Source organism: Schistocerca serialis, chromosome 1 (assembly GCF_023864345.2).
Source record: "Schistocerca serialis cubense isolate TAMUIC-IGC-003099 chromosome 1, iqSchSeri2.2, whole genome shotgun sequence".
Classification (NCBI taxonomy): Eukaryota; Metazoa; Arthropoda; class Insecta; order Orthoptera; family Acrididae; genus Schistocerca; species Schistocerca serialis.
In genome coordinates this window covers 130245309-130270581 of record NC_064638.1, presented here as the reverse complement: position 1 = coordinate 130270581, position 25273 = coordinate 130245309, and the positions used below count along the sequence as shown (strand labels likewise).

At 41.4% G+C, this 25273-nt stretch overlaps 1 protein-coding gene across 1 annotated transcript in view; it reads left to right on the top strand.

Annotated features, from left to right (window-relative positions):
* LOC126455783 (angiopoietin-related protein 6-like) overlaps positions 1–21223 on the top strand; it is a 1041335-nt gene extending 1020112 nt beyond the window's left edge. Inside the window, exon 14 of the mRNA XM_050091581.1 lies at positions 19693–21223. Coding sequence (XP_049947538.1) covers positions 19693–19912 — 220 coding nt within the window. The 3' untranslated portion in view covers positions 19913–21223. The remainder of the gene's footprint in view (positions 1–19692) is intronic.
* Positions 21224–25273: the final 4050 nt, after the last annotated feature.

The window sequence follows — 25273 nt, the reverse complement described above, 5'->3', positions numbered from 1 at the left end:
CCTTTCCACAACCATTACGTCAAAATAACACCATGTAATGTGCAATATCTTAAACAAAGTTTAGCAATCTCATGAAGAAATGTACTGCCACATCTGTTTTTAACATGACGAAAGGAAACTAACATTTAGTTAGCATTCGAACAAATTAAGCGTTCTCCCTTTTGTAAGCAGAAAATAACGAGATGGTTAGTACTACTGATTTCCAATTAACTTTTTTTTATATTTCCTTTGTTTTTTCCGAATACAACTTGTAAGTCATCATCCAAAGTCTTTTGCTTCTGCGCTTTTCCTCAGATTCCACAACGGAATATTTACTATTACAAAACAAATTGTGACGAATGGAATCAGTATTCATAAGATCTTTCCCGATAATTATGGGCACTCCACACCACCAAAATGTGGCCAGTGAGTACGTTGTTTTCGAGGAGTTCAAGTAATTCTGCTACCTGAAAACATTTCCTATTTTACGGAAAAATGTACTGGAATCCAGGTATTCGTGGTCAGTCCTACACATCAGGAAATTAGTTTCTGAAGGCACTTGTGACTGATTACTAGTGTTGACCACTTCAATTGAAAGAGCAGCATGTGAAATTAATGCAAAGTAAAAATGCCGTCTTTGCTTTGGGCAAACTAAACGAACTTTTTCAGAACGTAGCTTTCAGTGAGTGTGAAACGAAAAGTCTAATTTCAGAGTGTGCTACCAGTTTGGCCATAGGGCATTGAAAAGTGATTGTTAGATCTGGAGACTGAGCGAGGCGGCGTAGCGGTTGGCACATTGGACTCGCATTCGTGAGGAACACGGTTCAGTTCCGTGTCAAATGGTTCAAATGGCTCTGAGCACTATGGGACTTAACATCGGAGGTCATCAGTCCCCTATAACTTAGAACTACTTAAACCTAACTAACCTAAGGACATCACACACATCCATGCCCGAGGCAGGATTCGAACCTGCGACCGTAGCGGTCGCGCGGTTCCAGACTGAAGCGCCTAGAACCGCTCGGCCACCAGCGGCCGGTTTCAATTCCGTGTCCGGCCACCCAGCTTTAAGTTTTCCGGGACTTGAATAAATTGCTCCAGGCAGATGCCGGGGTAGGTACTTTGAAATTTTTTCGTAACCCGAGCTTGTGCTCCCTCTCTAATGAGCACGCTGTTGATACGATGTTAAACTTTAATTTTCCTTCCTTCCTTTACTTGTCGAAGCTATTCGAAAATTGCGGGCACGTCGGTGGTAAATGCAGATATGAATGTTTGCAATTACTGGGAGATATACAGGGTGGTCCATTGATCGTGACCGGGGCAAATATCTCACGAAATAAGCGTCAAACGAAAAAACTACAAAGAACGAAACTTGTCTGGCTTGAAGGGGGGAACCAGATGGCGCTATAGTTGGCCCGCTAGATGGCGCTGCCATAGGTCAAACGGATATCAACTGCGTTTAAAAAAAATAGGAAACCCCATTTTTATTACATATTCGTGTAGTACGTAAAGAAATATGAAAGTTTTAGTTGGACCACTTTTCGATTTGAGATAGATGGCCCTGTAATAGTCACAAACATGTGGCTCACAATTTTAGACGAACTGTTGGTAACAGGTAGGTTTTTTAAATTAAAATACAGAACGTAGTTACGTTTGAACATTTTATTTCGGTTGTTCCAATGTGATACACGTACCTTTGTGATCTTATCATTTCTGAGAACGCATGCTGTTACAGCGTGGTTACCTGTAAATACCACATTAATGAAATAAATGCTCAAAATTATGTAGGTCAACCTCAATGCATTTGGAAATACGTGTAACGACATTGCTCTCAACAGCGAGTAGTTCGCCTTCCGTAATGTTCGCACATGCATTGACAATGCGCTGACGCGTGTTCTCATGCGTTGTCGGTGGATCACAATAGCAAATATCCTTCAACTTTCCCCACAGAAAGAAATCCGGGGACCTCAGATCCGGTGAACGTGCGGGCCACCTGTCATGAAATGTGCTATTCAATACCGCTTCAACCACACGCTAGCTATGTGCCAAACATCCATAATGTTGGAAGTACATCGCCATTCTGTCATGCAGTGAAACATCTTGTAGTAACATCGGTAGAACATTACGTAGGAAGTCAGCATACGTAGCACCATTTAGATTGCCATCGATAAAATGGGGGCCGATTATCCTTCCTCCCACAATGCCGCACCATACATTAACCGGCCAAGGTCGCTGATGTTCCACTTGTCGCAGCCATCGTGGATTTTCCGTTGCCCAATAGTGCATATTATGCCGGTTTACGTTACCGCTGTTGGTGAATGACGCTTCGTCGCTAAATAGAATGCGTGCAAAAAATCTGTCATCGTCCCGTAATTTCTCTTGTGCGCAGTGGCAGAACTGTACACGACGTACAAAATCGTCGCCATGCAATTCCTGGTGCATAGCAATATGGTACGGGTGCAATCGATGTTGATGAAGCATTCTCAACACCGACGTTTTTTAGATTCCCGATTCTCGCGCAATTTGTCTGCTAATGATGTTCGGATTAGCCGCGACAACATCTAAAACACCTACTTGGGCATCATCATTTGTTGCAGGTAGTGATTGACGTTTTACATGTGGCTGAACACTTCCTGTTTCCTTAAATAACGTAACTATCTGGCGAACGGTCCTGACACTTGGATGATGTCGTCCAGGATACCGAGCAGTATACATAGCACACGCCCGTTGGGCATTTTGATCACAATAGCCATACATCAACACGATATCGACCTTTTCCGCAATTGATGAACGGTCCATTTTAACACGGGTAATGTATCACGAAGCAAATACCGTCCGCACTGGCGGAATGTTACGTGATACCACGTACATTTGTGACTATTACAGCGCCATCTATCACAAAGCGAAAAGTGGTCCAACTAAAACATTCATATTTCTTTACGTACTACACGAATACGTAATAAAAATGGGGGTTCCTATTTAAAAAAGAGGCAGTTGATATCCGCCATCTAGCGGGCCAACCATGGCGCCATCTGGTTTCCCCCTTGAAGCTAGACGAGTTTCACTCTTTGTAGTTTTTTCATTTGATGCATATTTCGTGAGATATTTAGTCCGGCCACTATCAATGGACCACCCTATAGAAGAACAACGAAAATAGATCAGGAAACGGACTACAGTGGTATATGTAATTGTAACTCTAATGAAAATAAAATAGAAAGGGGTGATACAATATACCCAATGAATTAATCAAGAAGTTCTTTCCTGCATTGCAATAGATAACAAAAGACCGAGATCATAGATCCCTCTCCACCCAGGTCGATAGCCACCCTCTCACCTACCACCACCCTGACGATGTCACCCATGCCGCCTCCTTTCTCCAGCAGACCTTGTCTGAGGCCGTGGAGGCCCACGTTCCTACTGTCGCCATCCACCCCCACCGTCCTACCTTACCCCCGCAGGCCGTTCTCCTCCTCCGTGAATCCCGTCGTCTCTACCGTGCCTTCCTCCGCACGCGTGACCCGGACACACTACGACGCCACCGGCAACTCCAGCGACACGTTCGTAATTTGCTCGCGGCTAAGAAACGCCGGGACTGGCGACAGACATGCACCCGTTTAAATGAAACCCTACCAATCAACTCGTCCAAGTTCTGGTCGGCCTTCCGTCGCCTTACCGGAACTAAACCCTCCCCCTACTATCCTCTTCTCCACGATGATCACCCCTTCCCTGACGCCCTTAGTAAGGCCAATCACTTTGCCTCCTACCTCTCCGATGTTTTCTCCATCCCCGATGATCCTCAGTTCGATTACTCCCTCTTCCCGGATATCCGCGATCGAACTGACACCTCTGTCCCTCCCCTCGCTCCTGGTTTCCAGTACTTGGACAACATTACACACACGGAACTCAATACCCCTATCACTACACAGGATCTCATTGATACACTCCGCACAAAACGCAACGCCGCTCCTGGTCACGATCGTGCCACCTACCGTCACCTTCGTGAAGCTCCTGTCTCTTTCCTCTCCACCCTGGCCAGGCTCTACAATGTAGTCCTGTCCACCGGTTACTACCCCGACCTGTGGAAAACCTCCCGCATCCTCATGTTCCTTAAACCTAGCAAACCGCCGTCCGCCGTCTCCTCTTACCGTCCTATCAGCCTTACCTCGGTCTTCAGTAAGGTCCTGGAATCTATCCTCACCCGCCGCATCCACCAGCATCTCCGCCAGCACCGCCTCCTTCCCGTCACCCAGTGTGGCTTTCGGCCATCCTTCTCTTCCGACGATCTTCTCCTTCACCTCACTCATCTCCTTTCCGAACAGCTTAATTCCCGTCGCTCCGCCATCTTCCTCTCCCTTGACCTCGAACGCGCTTATGACCGCGTCTGGCATTCCGGTCTCCTCTTCAAGCTCCAAACCTTTGCCCTTCCCATTAACTACGTCCGTCTGATCGGTTCCTTTCTCTCCCGCCGTCCTTCCTATGTCACCATCCATAACACAGATTCCTACACTTTTTTTCCCTCTGCCGGTGTGCCCCAAGGCTCCGTCCTCTCCCCCCTTCTGTACCTTTTGTACACGGCGGACATGCCGCCGCCGTCACCCCCCGTCCACCTTCTCCAGTTTGCCGATGACACTGCCTTCCTTGCTCTTGCCCCCACCCTACAACGCTCCCAACGCCTTCTCCAATCCCATCTTGACCGCTTCACTGCTTGGTGCAACCTGTGGTTGCTTAAGGTCAATCCCTCCAAAACCCAGGCGATCATTGTCGGCAAAACCACCCCTTCCTTCCGCCTCCTTGATTTTTATCTCACCGTCTATGGCCGTCCTATCGCCCTCACTCCCACCCTTCAGTACCTTGGCGTCACCCTCGACCGTCGCCTCTCCTGGACTCCCCATCTCCGGACAATCCAAGCCAAGGCACGTTCCCGACTCCGTCTCCTCAAGCTCCTTTCCGGCCGAACGTGGGGTCTGGACCCCTCCACCATCCTCCACACCTATAAGTCCCTCATCCGCCCTATCCTCTGTTACGCCCATCCAGCCTGGATCTCCGCCCCCCCTTCCTTTTATAAATCCCTCCAAATCCTTGAACGCCATGCTCTCCGCCTTGCCTATCGCATCCGTCTCCCCTCCCCCACGCGGATCCTGTATGATCTTATCCCCTTCCCTCACCTCCTCCTCTTCCTCGAAAGGATACGAATCCTCTACACCTCCCGTAAACTCGATCCTCCCCACCCGCTCGTCTCCCCGATCCTCTCCCACCCCCGCCCGCTGCCGCGCCTGTACTCTCATGTCCCACCCGGTCTCCATCTCTCCACCCTCCTTACCCTCTCCCGAGGTGGCTTCCGCCAGCTCCCCCTCCCTGATGATGCCCTCCTCCCCTCCATCTACCCCTCCTACCAACTTTGATCCTCCCGCCCTCCTCCCGTGCTTGCTCCTCCGGGCACCCTCCCTCCCTTCTCTTCCTTTTTCCTCCCTCCTCCTTTTCTCTCCCCTTCTCCCACGGGCCTCCCCTCCCCTGTACCTCTCCCTCTTGCCCCCGTCTCCCCCGCCGTTGGCATCCTATTCTCCCCTCTCCCCCCGCCTCCCCCCTGTTCCACTCTTGGCAGGTCCCCGGACTCGCACACGCTACGTGGACTTTCGCGCGCCGGAGATCGCCGCCATCAGTGTCTTGTGTGTGCCGTCGTGTTTCGTGTTCAGTGTTTCCCGTCACGCTCCGTTGTTCACCAGTGCCATCGTCTTCTTCAGTGTCTGTGCGTCGTCTCCACAGTTTGAAGTGTGGTTTATCATCAAGTGTGAACGGCTCCGTGTTTGTCTCTTTGTGTCTCCTATTTTTTCGCCCACCATTTTGTGACTTTTCTGTTTTTCTCCTGTTTCTTGTGCTTCTGTCGCATTTGGCTGAAGAGCAGCGTAGTGTGCTGCTGCCAGCCTGCTTATTGTATAGGCATTAAAATGACAATAAAGTAAAAAAAAAAAAAAAAAAGATCATAGATCACATTAGAAAGAATGCGGGACTAGTTATTGTTAAAGAGCACTGAAGCCTTTAAAGCAGTGAAAAGTGCAGAACACTATTTTATTCAGCAGTGGTGTCGAATAGCTGAAAACAGTAATGATGGTGACGTTGATGAACTATTAAATATTAGAGTCAAGGAGCAGTGATTCCGGTAAATCACTGATAACAGACACACATGCCCCCAGTCCGAGAGTGACACTGTGGAGAGATTTGGAGTTCGATCCAGGACACTGAGCCAAAGTCTGCTTATCAGAAAATTTACGCCATCACATCTCTTTCCCTTGACGGCCAGATGCTGGTGGTGAGAATTTCTTCCAATATCAGGATCCGAAGGGGCTTAGTTCCGAATCAAGCACCACCGCACAGGTGAGCGTTAGCGACCTCAGCTTCGGAAGAGTGTGAAATTAAAAGTGTATACTTCTCATAAGTCTTTACCAACTTTCGATCAGTGCATCGTAAACCTTACAAAATCAATAATATGATGCGGCACAGTATTCCAGTTTATCCACTGGATGGGTACTAACGCAATATAATTAATTTAAAAAGCTGTGTAAACGACATTTTTGAGAAGGTCAAGTTAACAGTTGACAGAAGCTTTTACGCTACTTGTACCAATACGACGAAAACAAAATTAAATTATAATCAGTGCTGTATCTGTGCCAGGCTAAGAAGTTTTCAGTTAGCCCTCACGTACTCTAACTCGCAATAAATTTGTTATTAACTATTTCGTATAAACAGAAGACGTCAATAGAGCAAGAAAGTGTCATTCGTTAATCATTGGAACATGCAATTTCTCACAACAGCAACAGTGAGTTATTTCATTCATGAAGGCGAATGAGGCGCTCTTAGCGACTAATTCTGTTTTTAAAAGTTGTTGAACTGTTAGTTTCTACTTTTGGCCCTTCCCCCTTATCATTTTCAAAAAAAAAATAAATAAATAAATAAATAAAAAAAAAATGCTTCTCTGCAGTGCTGCACACACAATATTACGAGATGGTTGCTTGTTGCTTACGAATTGCTTGTGTGACTGTAAGCACGGCCGGGAGTTAACTGTGACTATTCATCAAAGATATGTCAGACGTTGGGATGTCTGCAATAAATTAAAGCCTTTTATCGTTCTGAATAAGTAATTGAAATGCTCGTTCGATTATATCACGTAGTTAATGCTTCTCATTGCTGCATTGTATGCAAATCTGTAATTTTTTTGGCCACTGGTCGTCTTATCTGACAGAAGGCAACGTCATTATTAGTCGACAAACTTATGTCGTATAAAGACATTACTTGGTTTTGAAGCAGCCTTTTCCTGCGGCGTTATACAAATAATTTGATAATACAGACATTGACAACGCACTTTGAAAACATTGTAGACGGTGCAGTTAGCAAAGTGATCAGTCGCACTACAACATAAATGCGACATAATGTCCTACAGAGAAACACCAGTTTAATCGTTCCACTGTATACAGCAGATTCACGTATTCACGACTACAAAATTAACTATATAGGATATTTCCGGGTTTCAGAGGACAGTGTACATGCACCACCATGTCACTTCATCATAATACCCATCTGCTAGGCCGGGCGAAGTGGCCGAGCGGTTCTAGGCGCTACAGTCTGGAACCACGCGACCGCTACGGTCGCAGGTTCGAATCCTGCCTCGGGCATGGAAGTGTGTGATGTCCTTAGGTTAGTTGGGTTTAAGTAGTTCTAAGTTCTAGGGGACTGATGACCACAGCAGTTAAGTCCCATAGTGCTCAGAGCCATTTGAACCCATCTGCTAGTATCCTAAACATCCACCATCTGCAGCACACACTGTGGTTGCGTGACCTGGGGGTCAGTTTTTGCTAGATTATATGAAGTCATGTTAAACGTATGGAACCATGATGTCTTTCGTGTTTCATGTGCAGCTGAAGATACAACGAATCGGCAATGAAGGAGATCCAAGTTATTACTTGGAGAAAGTACTTTAAAGTCTTGATTTTCATCTTCCAGTCTAATTACGCATCAAGACACGATAGTGGTAAAGCTGCCCTTAACCACAAGGTTGGTCTGAACTCTGCAGTGCTTTGGTAGTGACGATGGCACGAGCGTCCCTTCCTTTGATCTGACTTATCCAGCCAGTTATAGAGGGACTACAATTTAAAGTGGACTCCGGAGCACGCAGTGATGAGACAAAACGTTACAATCGCTTGGCGTATCAACGATACGGCAGAGCAACTGAAGATTCCGTGCGTATCGACCAAGCTACCTGGTTCTGAACTGCCATGCAAAATCTGGTCGTTTCTTAACCGACTAGGCACCAACACTGGAAGGTGTGCAGACTCTTTGCACAGACTGAAGAAAACAACTTCACCAATTGTGACTGTCGTGCTATAAAGCAGACTGTTCGACATGTCACTGAAGAGTCTCCGATGAGAGCTTTTCCTGGAGATCCAACAGTCCGGGGGATAGCAGAGGGATCAGTGATTGGATCCCAGTGATTGGATTGGAGTGATTGGATATTAGTTTGTATGAATGGGGCGGAAACTGGCAGATGTGATGGGCTGGTTTGACGCGGCCCACCACGAATTTCTCTCCTGTTCCAACCTCTTCATCTCAGGGTAGCACTTGCAACCTACGTCATCAATTATTTGCTGAATGTATTCCAGTCTCTTCCTCTATAGTTCTTACCCTATATAGCTCCTTCTAGTACCATGGAAGTTATTCTCTGACGTCTTAAAAGATGTCCCATCGTCCTTTCCCTTCTTCTTGTCAGTGTTTTCCACATATTCTGCGCAAAGCCTCCTCATTCCATATCAGCCCACATAATTTTTCACATTAGTCTGTAGCACCACATCTCAAATGCTTCGATTCTGTTTCACTGCCATAAAATGCTGTCCTCCAAACGTACATTCTCAGAAATTACTTTCTCAAATTAAATCCTATGTTTCATACTATTAGACTTCTCTTGGACAGGAATGCCCTTTTTTCCAGAGCTAGTCTGCTTTTTACGTCCTCCTTGCTCCATTCGCCATTGGTTATTTTGATGCCTACATAGTAGCAATCCTTATCTAAATCTACATCATGACCATTAATTCTGGTGTTAAGTTTCTCACTATTCTCATTTCTGAAACTTCTCATTACTTCCGTCTTTCTTCGATTTACTCTTAATCCATATTCTCTACTCATTAGACTGTTCACCCCACTCAGCAGATCATGAAATTCTTCTTCACTTTCACTGAGCACAGCAATGTCATCCGGGAATCACATAACTGATATCCTTTCACCTTCAATTTTAATTGCACTCCTGAACCTTTCCTTTATTTCCATCATTACTTCTTCGATGTATAAACTGAACAGTATGGGGACTTCTTTCTTGGCCTTCCGCTCTTTATTATTCCCTCTTGGCACTTGTACGTGTTGTATATTACCCATCTCTCCCTATAGCTTACATCTATTTCCCTCAGAATTTCGAACATCTTACACCATTTGACATTGACGAACGCTTTTTCTAAGTTAACAAATCCTATGAACTTGTCTTGATTTTTCTTTGTTCTTGCTTCCATTGACAACCGCAACGACAGAATTGCATCTCTGGTCCCTTCACCTTTCCTAAATCCAAACCGATCGTTATCTAACACATCCTCAAATTTATTTTCCACTCTTCTGTATATTATTCTAGTGAGTAACTTGGATGCATGAGCTGTTAAGTTGATTGTGCGATAGTTCTCGCACTTTCCAGCTATTGCAGTCTTCCAAATTGTGTGGATGATTTTTTAGCGAAAGTCAGATGGTATATTGTCAGACTCATACATTCTATACATCAACGTGAATAGTCGTTTTGTTGCCAATTCCCGAAATGGTTTTAGAAACTCTGATGGAATGTTACTAGCCCTTCTGCCTTATGTGATAAGTCTTCCAAACTTCTTTTAAATTCTGTTTCTTCTACTAGATCTCCTATCTCTTCCATACCGACTTCTGGTTCTTCTTCTATCACATCAGACAAATCTTCCCCCTCATAGAGACAATGTACTCTTTCCAGTTACCCGCTCTCTCCTCAACATTTAACAGTGGACTACCCGTTGCACTCTTAATGTACCACCCTTGCTTATAATCTCAACGAAGGTTGTTTTGACTTTACTGTATGGTGGTTCAGTCCTTCCGACAGTCATTTCTTTTGCAATTTCTTCGCAGTTTTCATGCAGCCATTTCGTCAGCTTCCCTGCATTTTCTATTTATTTCATTCCTCAACGACCCATACTTCTGTATTCCTGAATTTCCCTGAGGATTTTTGTACTTCTTTCTTTCATCGATCAACTAAAGTATTTCTTCTGTTTCTTTCGAGTTACCTTCTTTGCACCTATGTTTTTCTTTACAACTTCTGTGATAACCCTTTTTAGAGATGTTTATTCCTCTTCAACTGTATTGCGTACTGAGCTGTTCCTTGTTGCAGTATCTACAGCCGTAGAGAACTTCAAGTATATCTCTTCTTTCCCTGGTGCTTCTGTTTCCCAATTCATTGTGTATTTATTATTCCTGACTAATCTTTTAAACTTCAGCCTACTCTTCATCACAACTAATTGTGATCTGAGTCTATATCTGCCCCTGGGTACACCTTACAATCCAGTATTTGATTTCTGTACCTCCGTTTGACCATGATGTAATGTAAATAAAAAAGAAGATGAAAATTTAATTGAGATGAGGGACTAGAATTGATAGTATGAAAAGGAAGAGAAGGAAAAATGGTTGGTGAATAGGGACTGGGGAAAAGGAAAAAAAGAGGAACCCACCTGGTAGAATTTTTCACAGAGCATAATTTAGTCATTGCTAGCACTTTGTTTAAGAGTCATAAAATAAGGTTATATATGCAGAAGAGACTTGGACACACAGGAAGGTTTCAGATTGAGTATATAATGGTTAGACAGATTTTAGGAACCAGATGTTAAATTGTAAGACATTTCCAGGGGCAGAAGTGGATTTTGATCACAGTTTCTTGGTTATGAACTATAGGTTAAAACTGAAGAATTACAAAAGGTAGGAAATTAAAGGGACAGGAACTGGATAAATTGAAAGAACCAGAGGTTGTTGAGAGTTTCAGAGGAACATTAGGCAACAGTTGACTAGAGAAGGGGAAACAAAAACAGTAAAAGACAGGTGGCTAGTATTAAGAGATGAAATAGTGAAGGGAGCAGAGGTTAAAAGACAAGGTCTAGTATAAATCCTTGGATAACACAAGACATGTTGAATTTAACTGATAAAAGGAGAAAATTTAAAAATGTATCAAATGAAACAGTTGAAAGGGAATACAAATGTCTAAAAAATGAAACTGACAGGTCTTGCAAAACGGCTAAGCAGGAATGGCTAGAGGACAAAGGTAAAGATTTAGAAGAACATTTCACTAGGGGAAAGATAGATAACACACACACAAAAATTAAAGACGTCTTTGGGAAAAGAGAAGCTGCTATATGAATATAAAGAGCTCAGATGGAAAACCAGTGCTAAGCAAAGAAGGAAAAGCTGAAAGGTAGAAGCAGTGTACAGAGGGTCTATATAAGAGAAATGAACTTGAAGGTAATATTATAGAAAAGGAAATGGACATAGACATAGATCAGAAGGGAGGTATGATACTGCGAGAAGAATTTGACAGAGTCTTGGAATATCTAAGTGAAAACAGGGCCCTAGGGACAGACAATATTCCATCAGGACTACTGATAGGATTGTGAGAGCCAGTCATGACAAAACTCTTCCATCTGGCACACAAGACATATGAGACAGGCGAAATATCCTCAGACTGCAATAACAATGTAATAATTCCAATTTCAAAGAAAGCAGTTGCTGACAGGTGTGACAATTACTGAACTATCAGTTTAATAAGTCATGGTTACAAAATACTAACAGGAATTCTTTACAGAAAAATGGAAAAACAGGTAGAAGCTGTCCTCAGGGAAGATCGGTTTGGATTTCAGAAAAATGTAGAGACATGTTAGGCAATACTGACCAGATGACTTATCTTAGAAGATAGGTTAGGAAAAGACAAACCTACATTTATAGCATCTGTAGACTTATAGAATGATTTGACAGTACTCACTTTGAAATTCTGAAGGAAACAGGTATAAAATACAGGGAGCGAGAGGCTATTCACAATTTGCACAAAAACTAGATGGCAGTTATATGAGGCAAGGGGTCTGAAAGGAAGGGAGTGAGACAGAGTTATAGCTTATCCCCTATGTTGTTCAATCTGTACACTGAACAAGCAATATAGTAAACCAAAGAGAAATTTGGAGTAGGAGTTAAAATTCAGAGAGAAGAAATTAAAACTTTGAGGTTTGCCAATGATGTAATTCTGTCAGACACAGCAAACGACTTGAAGAAGTAAAACATGGAATCTTGTTGAATGAAATCAGATGATGATAAGAGATTAGCTTAGGAAACAAGACATTTAAAGTAGTAAAAAAGTTTGCTATTTGGGCAGGAAAATAACTGATGATGGCTGATTAGGGAGGGTATAAAATGTACAGTGGCAATTGCAAGAAAAACATTTCTGAAGAAGAGAAACTTGTTAACATTGAATATAGACTTAAGTCCTAGGATGTCTTTTCTGAAGATATTTGTCTGGAGTGTAGCCATGTATGGAAGTGAAACATACATGATAAATAATTGAGACAAAATTCTTTAACAGAACAGCGCTCATCTATATCTGGCAAGTCTCTCTATGACCTGTCTGCCTGATGTTGAGGTACTCCTTGGCCAACAAGACCCTATATGTGTCCCCAGAGGAATGTGTGTGGACCCAGCCTGGAGGCCAGTCCAGTCCCAGGAACACAGGATATTAATGACTAGTTACAACAATTGTGGGCCAGCTTGCCTCAAGAGACAATACAGTGGCTTTATGACATTCTTTTCCAACCAAATCAGTGCACACATCCAGACCAGAGGGGGTGCAACATCATCTACATCTACATACTGATAAGTGGGCTAACACTCCCATTTCTTTGAAAATTGATTCAACTTTGTAATCATAGAAAGAACATCACATATTCTATCAACCCATGAAGTTTCATTTTGTTTCCTTTGTCCCTTCTGGGTGCTGCTTCATTGTCTCTATCAGATAGCATAATTCCTTTAGCAGCACCTGATTTAATCATTACATTACCTGGTTTTACACTTGTTGACATTCATCGTATAAACTACTTTCAAGTTTGTCCATTCCATTCACCTGCTTTTCCAAGTCTTTCCTGGCTCTTACTGAATTACAATGTCATTGGAAACCTCAAATTTTTTGTTTCTTCTCCTTGAACTTCAATTTCCTCTCCAAATTTCTCCTCAGTTTCCTTTAGTACTTGCTCAATGTCCAGATTGAATAGCATCAGTGACTGGCTATAACCATTCTCCAGTGGAATGAAAGAAGGGGAGTGTTCAATAGCTACTACACCACAAGACATCAGACAACAGGACACTTCTACACACACCTGCCGACCACAGATGATTATAGCCCACACGCTGGATGAGGCTCATGAACAAACTGTGTTCAATGTTGAGCTCCAACACCCTGTAGCCATTTCAAGTTGCCACACAGAGTTTCTTGCTGCTCACCTATCTGTCAAAACAAAGCAAACTAAATGAGATGCCAATCAATGTAGCGGGTTAGGAAATCAGGGAAAACTTCAATCAGGATGGTCAGAATAAATTTTAGCTGTCACCCTCCTGTATGCAAGTCAAATGCACTAACTACTGTTTCTCCTTGCTCTGTTACACTACCCTGTATGACTATTGTCAGCCTATATTGTGGCAACTTCCAATATTTTCACGGGTGCAGTGGAGTTACTCCTGGCATATTGATTTAGGGAGCCACTGGGAATGACTTCAAGTCATAGATGACAGTTCCCAAAATGTCAGAAACTTACACTAATACACTCCTGGAAATTGAAATAAGAACACCGTGAATTCATTGTCCCAGGAAGGGGAAACTTTATTGACACATTCCTGGGGTCAGATACATCACATGATCACACTGACAGAACCACAGGCACATAGACACAGGCAACAGAGCATTCACAATGTCGGCACTAGTACAGTGTATATCCACCTTTCGCAGCAATGCAGGCTGCTATTCTCCCATGGAGACGATCGTAGAGATGCTGGATGTAGTCCTGTGGAACGGCTTGCCATGCCATTTCCACCTGGCGCCTCAGTTGGACCAGCGTTCGTGCTGGACGTGCAGACCACGTGAGACGACGCTTCATCCAGTCCCAAACATGCTCAATGGGGGACAGATCCGGAGATCTTGCTGGCCAGGGTAGTTGACTTACACCTTCTAGAGCACGTTGGGTGGCACGGGATACATGCGGACGTGCATTGTCCCGTTGGAACAGCAAGTTCCCTTGCCGGTCTAGGAATGGTAGAACGATGGGTTCGATGACGGTTTGGATGTACCGTGCACTATTCAGTGTCCCCTTGACGATCACCAGTGGTGTACGGCCAGTGTAGGAGATCGCTCCCCACACCATGATGCCGGGTGTTGGCCCTGTGTGCCTTGGTCGTATGCAGTCCTGATTGTGGCGCTCACCTGCACGGCGCCAAACACGCATACGACCATCACTGGCACCAAGGCAGAAGCGACTCTCATCGCTGAAGACGACACGTCTCCATTCGTCCCTCCATTCACGCCTGTCGCGACACCACTGGAGGCGGGCTGCACGATGTTGGGGCGTGAGCGGAAGACGGCCTAACGGTGTGCGGGACCGTAGCCCAGCTTCATGGAGACGGTTGCGAATGGTCCTCGCCGATACCCCAGGAGCAACAGTGTCCCTAATTTGCTGGGAAGTGGCGGTGCGGTCCCCTACGGCACTGGGTAGGATCCTACGGTCTTGGCGTGCATCCGTGCGTCGCTGCGGTCCGGTCCCAGGTCGACGGGCACGTGCACCTTCCGCCGACCACTGGCGACAACATCGATGTACTGTGCAGACCTCACGCCCCACGTGTTGAGCAATTCAGCGGTACGTCCACCCGGCCTCCCGCATGCCCACTATGCGCCCTCGCTCAAAGTCCGTCAACTGCACATACGGTTCACGTCCACGCTGTCGCGGCATGCTACCAGTGTTAAAGACTGCGATGGAGCTCCGTATGCCACGGCAAACTGGCTGACACTGACGGCGGCGGTGCACAAATGCTGCGCAGCTAGCGCCATTCGACGGCCAACACCGCGGTTCCTGGTGTGTCCGCTGTGCCGTGCGTGTGATCGTTGCTTGTACAGCCCTCTCGCAGTGTCCGGAGCAAGTATGGTGGGTCTGACACAGCGGTGTCAATGTGTTCTTTTTTCCATTTCCAGGAGTGTAGCATCATTGATGGCTAACCCATCCAGATACTAGTCCATTCTATGGTGAAATTTTCTGTCAATTGGATGTTTATCATTGTTAGGTGAAGATTCAAAGACCATAATCTTGAAAGCTACAAATGAAAATTACCCCAAACCAAGAGGATCCTGTGTTGCGAGAATAACTATGCATGACAGTACACAGCCCTTTGAATTTGTAACTTTGCCATAATCTAAAATTAATGTTATTATTTGATGGCATGACAAACTGTTAGATTGTGGAATATTGGAGCTCAAGTTTGATGAAGATACTCCAACAAGTTCATGCAACATTGATTGCTCTGGAAGATTGCATGCCACTGAAGACACACCTATTCTTGCATCGTCATTGAGATGATTCTTGGCAATATTCCAATTTAATTGTGAAGCTCTAGTCAAGTGCAAAAAGCTACTCAATGTCACAAAAGAAATTTATGGGTCATTAAAAGTGGACAGAAGACCTCTGGTCACCAATTTGCTTGATTAGCTGCAGCTCATCCCTAAGGACATAAGTATAGGGACAGCCGAACCAGTCCAGGGATTTCACACCATCATTACTAACTATGTACCAGAGAAATCTACTAACTGACCACCAATACATCCTGGATTGACCAAGAAACAGCCTCACTGAGTGTTGGGAATTCTACCTCTTTTCAGGTGCATTCAAGTCCAAAGTAGAGACTAGGCAGGTCAGATGACAAAGAGTGAGATCCCATATCAACTTTGGGTGTCATCCCCCCAACCACTCAACACTCATATAGAATTTCTCCATTTGAATGGCAGATATTATAGAAATAAATAGAGAAGATGCTATGATGTGATGCCATTCATCCATCAGAAAGTAATTCAGCCTCTCTGTATTTTTCATGAAGGAGAAAGATAGGACATGCCCCTCAGTATTGATTACATGTAGCTGAACAAAATCACCAAACAATTTGCATGAATTACCATGAATTAAAGACACATGGATGGTGTGAAGGAAGATAATCATTTCTTCTCTTTGCATATGCAAACTGGCTAGTAGCACATTACGAATGACATAGCTGCCTGGGAAATAACAGTTATTTGATCCCAGGACCTACATGACAACATAAATGTGTCTGTTTTCTTGCAAATTACAGCATTTAAAGAAAATAAATTTATGAATCAAAAAGTAGTTTACTGGTCTTATTGTTGTAGTCATTGTGCTCTTCAGTTCAAGGACTGATTCGATGCAACTCTCCATGCTACTCTATTCTATGCAAGCCTCTTCATCTCTGAGTAGCTACTGCAACCTACATCCCTCTGAATCTGCTTAATATATCCATCTCTTGGTTTTCTTTCACGATTTTTACCTCCCCCCCCCCCCCTCCCTCCACACCACCACTTCCTTCAAGTACCAAATTGGTGATCCCCCGATGTCCCAGAATGTGTGCTACCAACTGGTCCCTTCTTTTAGTCAGGTTGTATGACAAATTTCTCTTCTCCCCAGTTCTATTCAGTACCTCCTCATTAGCTATTTGATCTATGCATCTAATCTTTAGCATTCTTCTGTAGCACCACATTTTGAAAGCTTCTATTCTCTTCTTGTCTAAACTGTTCATCATCCATGTTTCACTTCCATACATGGCTACACTCCTAACAAATACTTTCAGAAGGGACTTCCTGGCACTTAAATCTATACTCAATATTAATAAATTTCTATTCTTCAGCAACTCTTTTCATGGCATCACCAGTCTACTTTCCTATTTTGACCATCATCAGTTATTTTGCTTCCCAAATAGCAAAATCCTAATGCTGCTTTAAGTGTCTCATTTCCTGTCTAATCCCCTCAGCATCACCTGATTTAATTCGACTACATTCCATTACCTTTGTTTTGCTTTTGTTGATGTTCATCTCATATCCTTCTTTCTGATACTGCCCATTTTGTTGAACAGAAAGGGCAGTATCTTGAAAGGAGGACTGTTCTTCCAAGTCCTTTGCTGTCTCTGACAGAATTACAATGTCATTCATTTCTTCTCCAAATTTTTCTTTTGTTTCTTTTACTGTTTGCTCAATATACAGATTGAATAACATCTGGGATAGGCTACAACCCTGTCTCACGCCTATCTCAAGCACTGCTTCTCTTTCATACCCCTCGTCACTTATAACTGCCGCCTACATTCTGTGCAAATTGAAAATAGCCTTATACTCACTGTATTTTACCACTACCACCTTTAGAATTTGATGGACTGTATTTCAGTCAACATTGTCAATAGTTTTCTCTAAGTCTACAAATGCTGTAAATGTAGGTTTGCCTTTCTTTAATCTATCTTTTATGAGAAGTCGTAGGGACAGTACTGCCTTGTGGGTTCCTACATTTCTCCAGAATCCAGACTGATCTTCCTTAAGGTCAGCTTCTACCAGTTCTTCCATTCTTTTGTAAAGGGTTCATGTTAGTATTTTTCAGCTGTGATTTATTAAACTGATAGTTTTCTAACTTTCACACCTGTCAGCACCTGTTTTCTTTGGAATTGGGATTATTATATTCTTCTAGACGTCTGAGGGTATTTCACCTGTCTCATACATCTTGGTCACCAGATGGAGGAGTTTTGTCATAGCTGGCTCTCTCAAGGCTTTCAGTAGCTCTAACAGAATGTTTTCTATTCTTAGAGCCTTGTTTAGACTTAAGTTTTTCAGTGCTTTAACAAATTCTTCACACAGGATCATACCTCACTTCTCATCTTCCTCTGTGTCCTCTTCCATTTCCATAACATTGTCTGCAAGTACATCTGCCTTGTATAGTGCCCCTATATACGTCTTCCCCCTTTTTGCTTTTTCTTCTTTGCTTAGGACTGGTTTTCCATCTGAGCTCTTGATATTCTTATAGGTGGTTCTTTTTTCTCCAAAGGTCTCTTTAGTTTTCCTGTGGACGGCATCTACCTTACCCCTAGTGATATATGATTCTACATCCTTACATTTGTCCTCCAGCCATTTCAGCTTAGCCATTTTGCACTTCCTGTCGATCTCATTTTAGACGTTTATATTCCCAACTGCCTGCATCATTTGTTGCATTTTTGTATTATCTACATTCCTTGATTAAATTCACTATCTCGTGTGGTACCCAAGGATTTCTCCCAACCCTCATCATTTTACCTACTTGATCCTCGGCTGTCTTCACTATTTCATCACTCAAAGCAACCTGTTCTTCTTCTATTGCATTCCTTTCCCCTGTTCCTGTCAACTGTTCCCTAGTGCTCTCTCTGAAAACCTAAAATTTCTGCCTTTTTGCAGTTTCTTCAGGTTTATTCTGCAGTTCATAACCAGTAAATTGTGGCCAGAGTCCACATCTGCCACTGAAAATGTCTTACAATTTAAAACCTGGTTCCTAAATCTCTGTCTTACCATTATAGAGTCAATCTGAAACCTTCCAGTGTCTCCAGGTCTCTTCCACATATATAACCTTCTCTCATGATTCTTAAATGATGTGTTAGCTATGATTAAATTATTCTCTGTGCAAAATTCTACCAGATGACTTTCTGTTTCATTCCATTCTCCCAGTTCATATTCCCCTATTATGTTTCCTTCTGTTCCTTTTCCTACTATTGAACTCCAGTCCCTTATGACTATTAAATTTTTGGTTCCCTTAACCATCTGAATAATTTCTTTTATCTCATCATACATTTCCTCAGTCTCCTCCTTGTCTGAGGTTCTAGTTGCTTTTGGAAGAGGATAGTGTGGCAAGAGAAAAGGAATATACACCTACATCTATATTCTGCAAATCACTGTGAAGTGCATGACAGAGGGTAACTTCTCACTGTACTATTCACCATATACACTTTGGTGCCACATACATATAACAAGAATTTCCTTTAGTTGTGTGAGAGGTCTTTAGATAAGATTGTGTTTGTTACAGTAGTCATTAAGGGCTTCGCGCATTCGCTTCTGGCGTATTGTGCAGCAGTCACTGTTTCTTTAGAAAAAACCCACAGAACCAGAGAGGGAATATTTGGTTACCTGATGCCTCAGCACTCAATCCCACATAGCTATAAATGTACTTGTAGAGTTAACTAGAGTTTCATGGTAGTTTTAAGGACTGTCATATTTGTTCTTCTTATTTACAGTGTACATCAGAAAATTTATTCCCTTAATTGGGAGTTTCAGACATACAAAGAGGAACACACAGAGAACCTTAATGATAGGTTTATTCTATTTGCCTAACTTCTTCACCAGTCATGAATATAAAGTCATTTCACTATTGTTACAAATTAGGCTTTTCTGGAACCATTTAGTAGCCCATAACTGGAAGAAAGATTGTCAATTTACTGGCTTAAAATACACAACTGGTACAGCTTACTAAAAATTTTTATTCTTGTTGTTAATCCCTTCTTGTGTAGGAAATAATTTTTACTTTGAAATTTCAGTTGTTTCGAAGCCAACCTCAATGGTGTCTGGTTTGCTCCGGGACAACCACGGCCATCTTACAGAGGCATTATCTGGCAGTACTGGCTTGGAGATCGCTCTCTAAGAAGAGTCACCATGATGATACGTCCACGTGATCCACCTCCCACAATTGGAGATTCTGAATTTGAAGAGCGGTCGTCTGATGATGTGCCTCCAATTGATATACCAGAGGACCCATAGTACTTCGGCTGTGACTAATAGTGAAAGTGTTGTAAGTTCCAGAACTAGAAAACAGAACATTTACTTTTGCCCTAATAGTTGCACATAATACAATGTACAGAGACATATGGAGATATGTGAGGACTCAAGAGTTTTCTAGTGACCACATTTTTTAATAAACACAAAAAGCAAAGAAAATAAATAAAATACTTTTACTATCATAGGTGAGAATTTTTCTTGTACATAAAGACTGTCTATCAGAAATATCACATACAAATTTGGTATTATATGTATTATTAAAACTAATTTAAAATCACACTAAAGCATTTATTTATATTTACTGTTATCAGAGACATCTTGAATACATACCATAGTTTATAGTCTGCTACAGGCTTTAATATTTCATGTATTTTGTATTAAATATTTTGTTCAATGGTACAAAGTTAATAAAAGAAACAATTTCATTTCAAGGTAACACTAAAATCACATCCAATTCCACTTACATCACTAGTATGTTAGAACAGTCACAATGGGGAGATTATCAGAAATAAAATGTAATTGTTGAACACATAAAATTATATGGCATCTGTGAGTTTAATTCGTATATATAAAGCAAGCTATTGGTCTTTCTCCCAAGCAAAGTGGTTAGCTTCTTTTTGTCACACTCTACATCTATATTCTGCAAACCCCTGTGAAGTGCATGGCAGAGGGTGATTCCATGAAAAACAAACACTACACATTCACATAGCATCGATTTTGCATGGCCTTTATCATGGTAGTTTGTCAGTATTATCTACCACACATTACTGAATTTCCATCACTTTGACATAATGTATAGATAAAATCCTTAATCAATTCATTAATCAAATGATTTTTCATGTACTTTTTCATTGAGTGCAAAATCAAAATGAAGAAATAAGAATGCTGAATAGTTTTTCACATGCAGCAGTTACATGATTATTGTATAATAGTTACAATTATATAGCTCCAAGAGGCTCTGTAATATATTTTAATATACAGCTTTGTAAATTAACAATATAGAGTGCTCCAAACATGCAAACTACATCATCTTATTACTTTTGTAATTAATTTATTTTTGTACTAGTGTTATAATGTGTAGAGATTGTTTTTTATCACAATAATAGCAATAATGTCAGTTTGCTAGCTAAAGATTCATTATTTTAAATTGACAGAGATGGTTTGGAAGTTTTCACCTATTGAGATTACGTGAAATACTTGTAGTGGCAATATGTCAGTTTTAAATGTGTGACTAATAACATGTGGAAACCAGTACTCAATGTTTATTACTGGTTTACGGTTATATATTTTATATGTAGTACAAATAAACTTAATAATAAATGAAAGATGTACTCAGTATTATTTTGTTTCCATTACTGTAAAAGGTAACTTTTCACTCCACTTCCACTGTGCCTATTTTAGTCTCATTATAGCTTGATCTCACACAATATGCAGCTGCAGCCCATCATGATAATGGAAGATACTATTTTTCTGTATTTAGCTGATTTTAAAGGGAGCATTAAGAAACAAATGATTGAACCCAAGGAAAGGAATGCAACAGAAGACAAGTGAGTAGCTCCAAGTGACAGAATAATAAAGGCAGCAGAAAATCAGTTACACGATCCACTGTGTATCCTTGGATAACATAGGAGATATTGAATTTCATTGATTAGAGAAGAAAATTTAAATATGCAAAATGGAATGCAGGCATTTAAACAGCAAGACTGACAGAAAGTGCAATATGGCAAAGCAGGAATAGTTATAGGGGAAAACCAAATTATAGAAGCATGTATAACTACAGAAAAGATAGATGCTGCCTATAAGAAATTTAAAGAGAATTTGCAGAAAAGAGAAGCACCTGTATATTAAGAGCTCAAATGACAAGCCAGTACTAAGCAAAGAAGGGGAGGCTCAAAGGGGAAACAAATACATCAAGATTACAAAGGAATAACACACAAAGACAAAATTATGCGACAGGAAGAGGAAGTAGAAGAAGATGAGATGTTACAAGAAATTTTGACTGAACACTGGAATACCTAAAACCTTGGTAGAGCACTTGCCCACGAAAGGCAAAGGTCCCGAGTTTGAGTCTCAGTCGGGCACAAAGTTTTAATCTGTCAGGAAGCTTCATATCAGCGCACACTCCGCTGCAGAGTGAAATCTTACTGGAATACCTAGTTTAAAACAACATTCCTTCAGAACTATTGAGATCATTGGGAGTATCAGCCATGACAAAACTATTCCATCTGGAATGGCAGGTGAAGTAGATTCAGACTTCAAGAAGAATGCAATAATTATAAAGCAGGCAGTTGCTGGCAAGAGTAGATTTTACAGAGGCATTAGGCCGATGAGGCATGGCTGCAAAATATGAACAAAAGTTTTGTATAGAATAATGGGAAGACATATGGAAGCTGACCTTGAGAAAGGTCTCTTTGGGTTCTGGAGAAGTGTTGGAACACACAATACTAATCTGAAGAAATACATTATATCATTAATAAATGTAGAGAAAGCTTTTCACTATGTTGGTTGGAACACGCTCTCTAAAATTCAGAAGGTAACAGGAATAAAATACAGAGGGCATAAGTTTGTCAATAACTTGTATAGATATCAGACTGCAGTCATACAAATCAAAATCCAATAAAGGGAGACAGCGATCGAGAAGGGACTGGAACAGAATTGCAGTCTATCCCCCCTTTTTTCAATCTAGGCACTGACTCAGCAGTAAAGTAAACCAAGGAGAAATTAGAAAAGGCAGAGAGAAGAAAAACATTAGGGTTTGATGATTACATTGTAATTATGTCAGGGATGGCAAATGACTTCGGAGAACAGTTGAATAGACTGTGTCTTGGAAACAGATTATAAATTAAAACAAGAGCATTGGAATGCAGTCAAAAGAAATCAGGTCAAACCAAGGGAATTTTACTATGAAATGATTAGTGGAGGAAATTTGCCATTTGAGCAACAAAATAACTGAGAGTATATAAAATGCAGACTAGTAACATCGAGAGAAGCTTTTCTCATAATGACAAATTTGTAAATATTGAATACAAATTTAAGTGTTAGGGAACTTTTCTGAAAGGATTTGTATGGTGTATAGTTTTGTACGAAAGTGAAATGAGTATTATAAACAGTTCAGACAAGAACAGAATAGAAATTTTGGGTTGGTGGTGCTGCAGAAGAGTGTTGAAAATTAGATGAATAAAATGGATACACAATGAAGAAGTATCAAATCAAATTGTGGAAAAAAAAAGTTTGAGGATAGGAGACATTCTGAGGCATCAAAGAACTCTCAGTTTGGTTATTGAGGGATGTGCAGGAGTTGGGGGTGGGAGATTAAAACTACAGATGGAAACCAAGACTTGACAATAATAAGCAGGTTCCAATGTATGTAGATTGAAGTAGCTACACGGAAATGATGAGGCATATACAGGATAGACTTCTGTGGATAGCTGCATCAAAACAGTCTTAGGACTGTAGACCACAATGACTGCTACATTTGCCCCTGCACTTTAAGAAGACACAATGAGTACAGTGTTAGTACTGCTACCTCACTATACATTGTTGAGAAGATACATATTTTGATTATTTTGACTGTCTTTATTTACTTTTATTTCACTGAAATTTGTGTTTACAACTGATTATTTAACAACATATTATCATATATCTAGATCTACATCCATACTCCGCAGACTACTGTAAAGTGAATGGCAGAAGTTACTTTCCATTGCACTACACATTAATATTTCTCCCTGTTATGTTCATGTATGGAGTGCAGGAAGAATGATTACTTAAACACCTCTGCAAGAACATATCTTTCCTGTCTATAGATGTCACCTACACAATTACCATCCAACATCACTGACATTCATCTGTTGCAGGATCTTAGAATATATTCTGCACTCAAAATGTACTGTAGTCTGAACTCAAACATTGGTTCTGAAAACATCGTTCATGCAAAACTCTTCTTATGTTACTTTCACAAAACGACCTGAAGGCTGTAGATCAAGGCACCCAAGAAAGTGCATTATTCCCTGATTTCTGAAAAGCATTTGAATCAGTATGTACAACAATGGTTATTAACAAAAGTATGACCATGTGGTGTACCAAACAAAATTTGTGATTAGAATGAGTATTCCCTGTTCAGGAGGATGCAGTATGTAATCTTTGGTGGAAAATCATCAACAGATGTGGAAGTAGATAGTGGCCCAGAGAAGTGTATTGGGCTCCTAATTGTTCATGTTGTATGCTAACGACCTTGCAGGCAGAATTAATAGTAACCTCAACCTTTTCCAGATGACACATTATCTACAACAAAATACTGTCTGAATAAAAACTAGTACAAATGTTGAGTCAGATCTTGACAAGAGCTCAAAGTGTTGCAAAGATTGTCTTCATAGTAGTGAACTGAAGTATATTCCTGGATTTGTCACTTAAATGTGGTTCTTGAAACTTTGTAACTAAGCTTTTGCAGGAAGTTGGCATTTATCTTGAAGTTCAAGTTTCTTGGTATTTCCATAACTCTATCACAAGGATCAAACAAGCTATTACCATTTGTATACATTCAGTATAATCTGTTAGTCATATTTTGTACGAGTGCCACAAAACTGAGCAATACTCTGGTATGGGTCACATGAGTGCTCTCTGGTGTAGACTGATCACATTTTAGCATTATCCTACCAATGAACCAAAGCCTACTACCCGCTTTAGCTATAACTGAGCCTATGTGATCATTCCACATCATACCCCACAAACTATTACTCCTAATTATTAGTATGAGTTGACTAATTCCAGTTGTGCCTTACTGATATTGTAGTCATAGGACACTATTTTTCTGTGTTTTTTGAGGTGCAGTTTTATGCTTCTGTACATTTAACACAAGCTGCTAATCTTTGCAACACTTTGAGATCTTATCAAGATCAGACTCAATATTTGTGCTAGTTTTTATTCAGGTAGTGCTTTGTTGTATATAATGTATCATCTAGGAAAGGCTGAGGTTACTATAAATTATGTCAGCAAGGTCATTAGCATACAACATGAACAATAAATATCCCAATACACATACCTGGGCCACTATCTGCTTCCACACCCGTTGTTGATTTTCCTCCCAAGATAACATACTGTATCCTCTTGAAAAAGAAATCCTCATTCTAATCACAAATTTTGTTTGATACTCCACATGATCATACTTTTGTTGATAAGCATTGTGTATTACTGATTCAAATGCTTTTCAGAAATCAAGGAATATTGTATCTTCTTGGTTGCCTTGATCTACAACGTCCAGAACATTAAGTGAAAAAAAAAAAGAAAAAGAAAAAACAAAAAAAAAAAACCACATACTGTATCCTCTTGAACAAGAAATCCTCA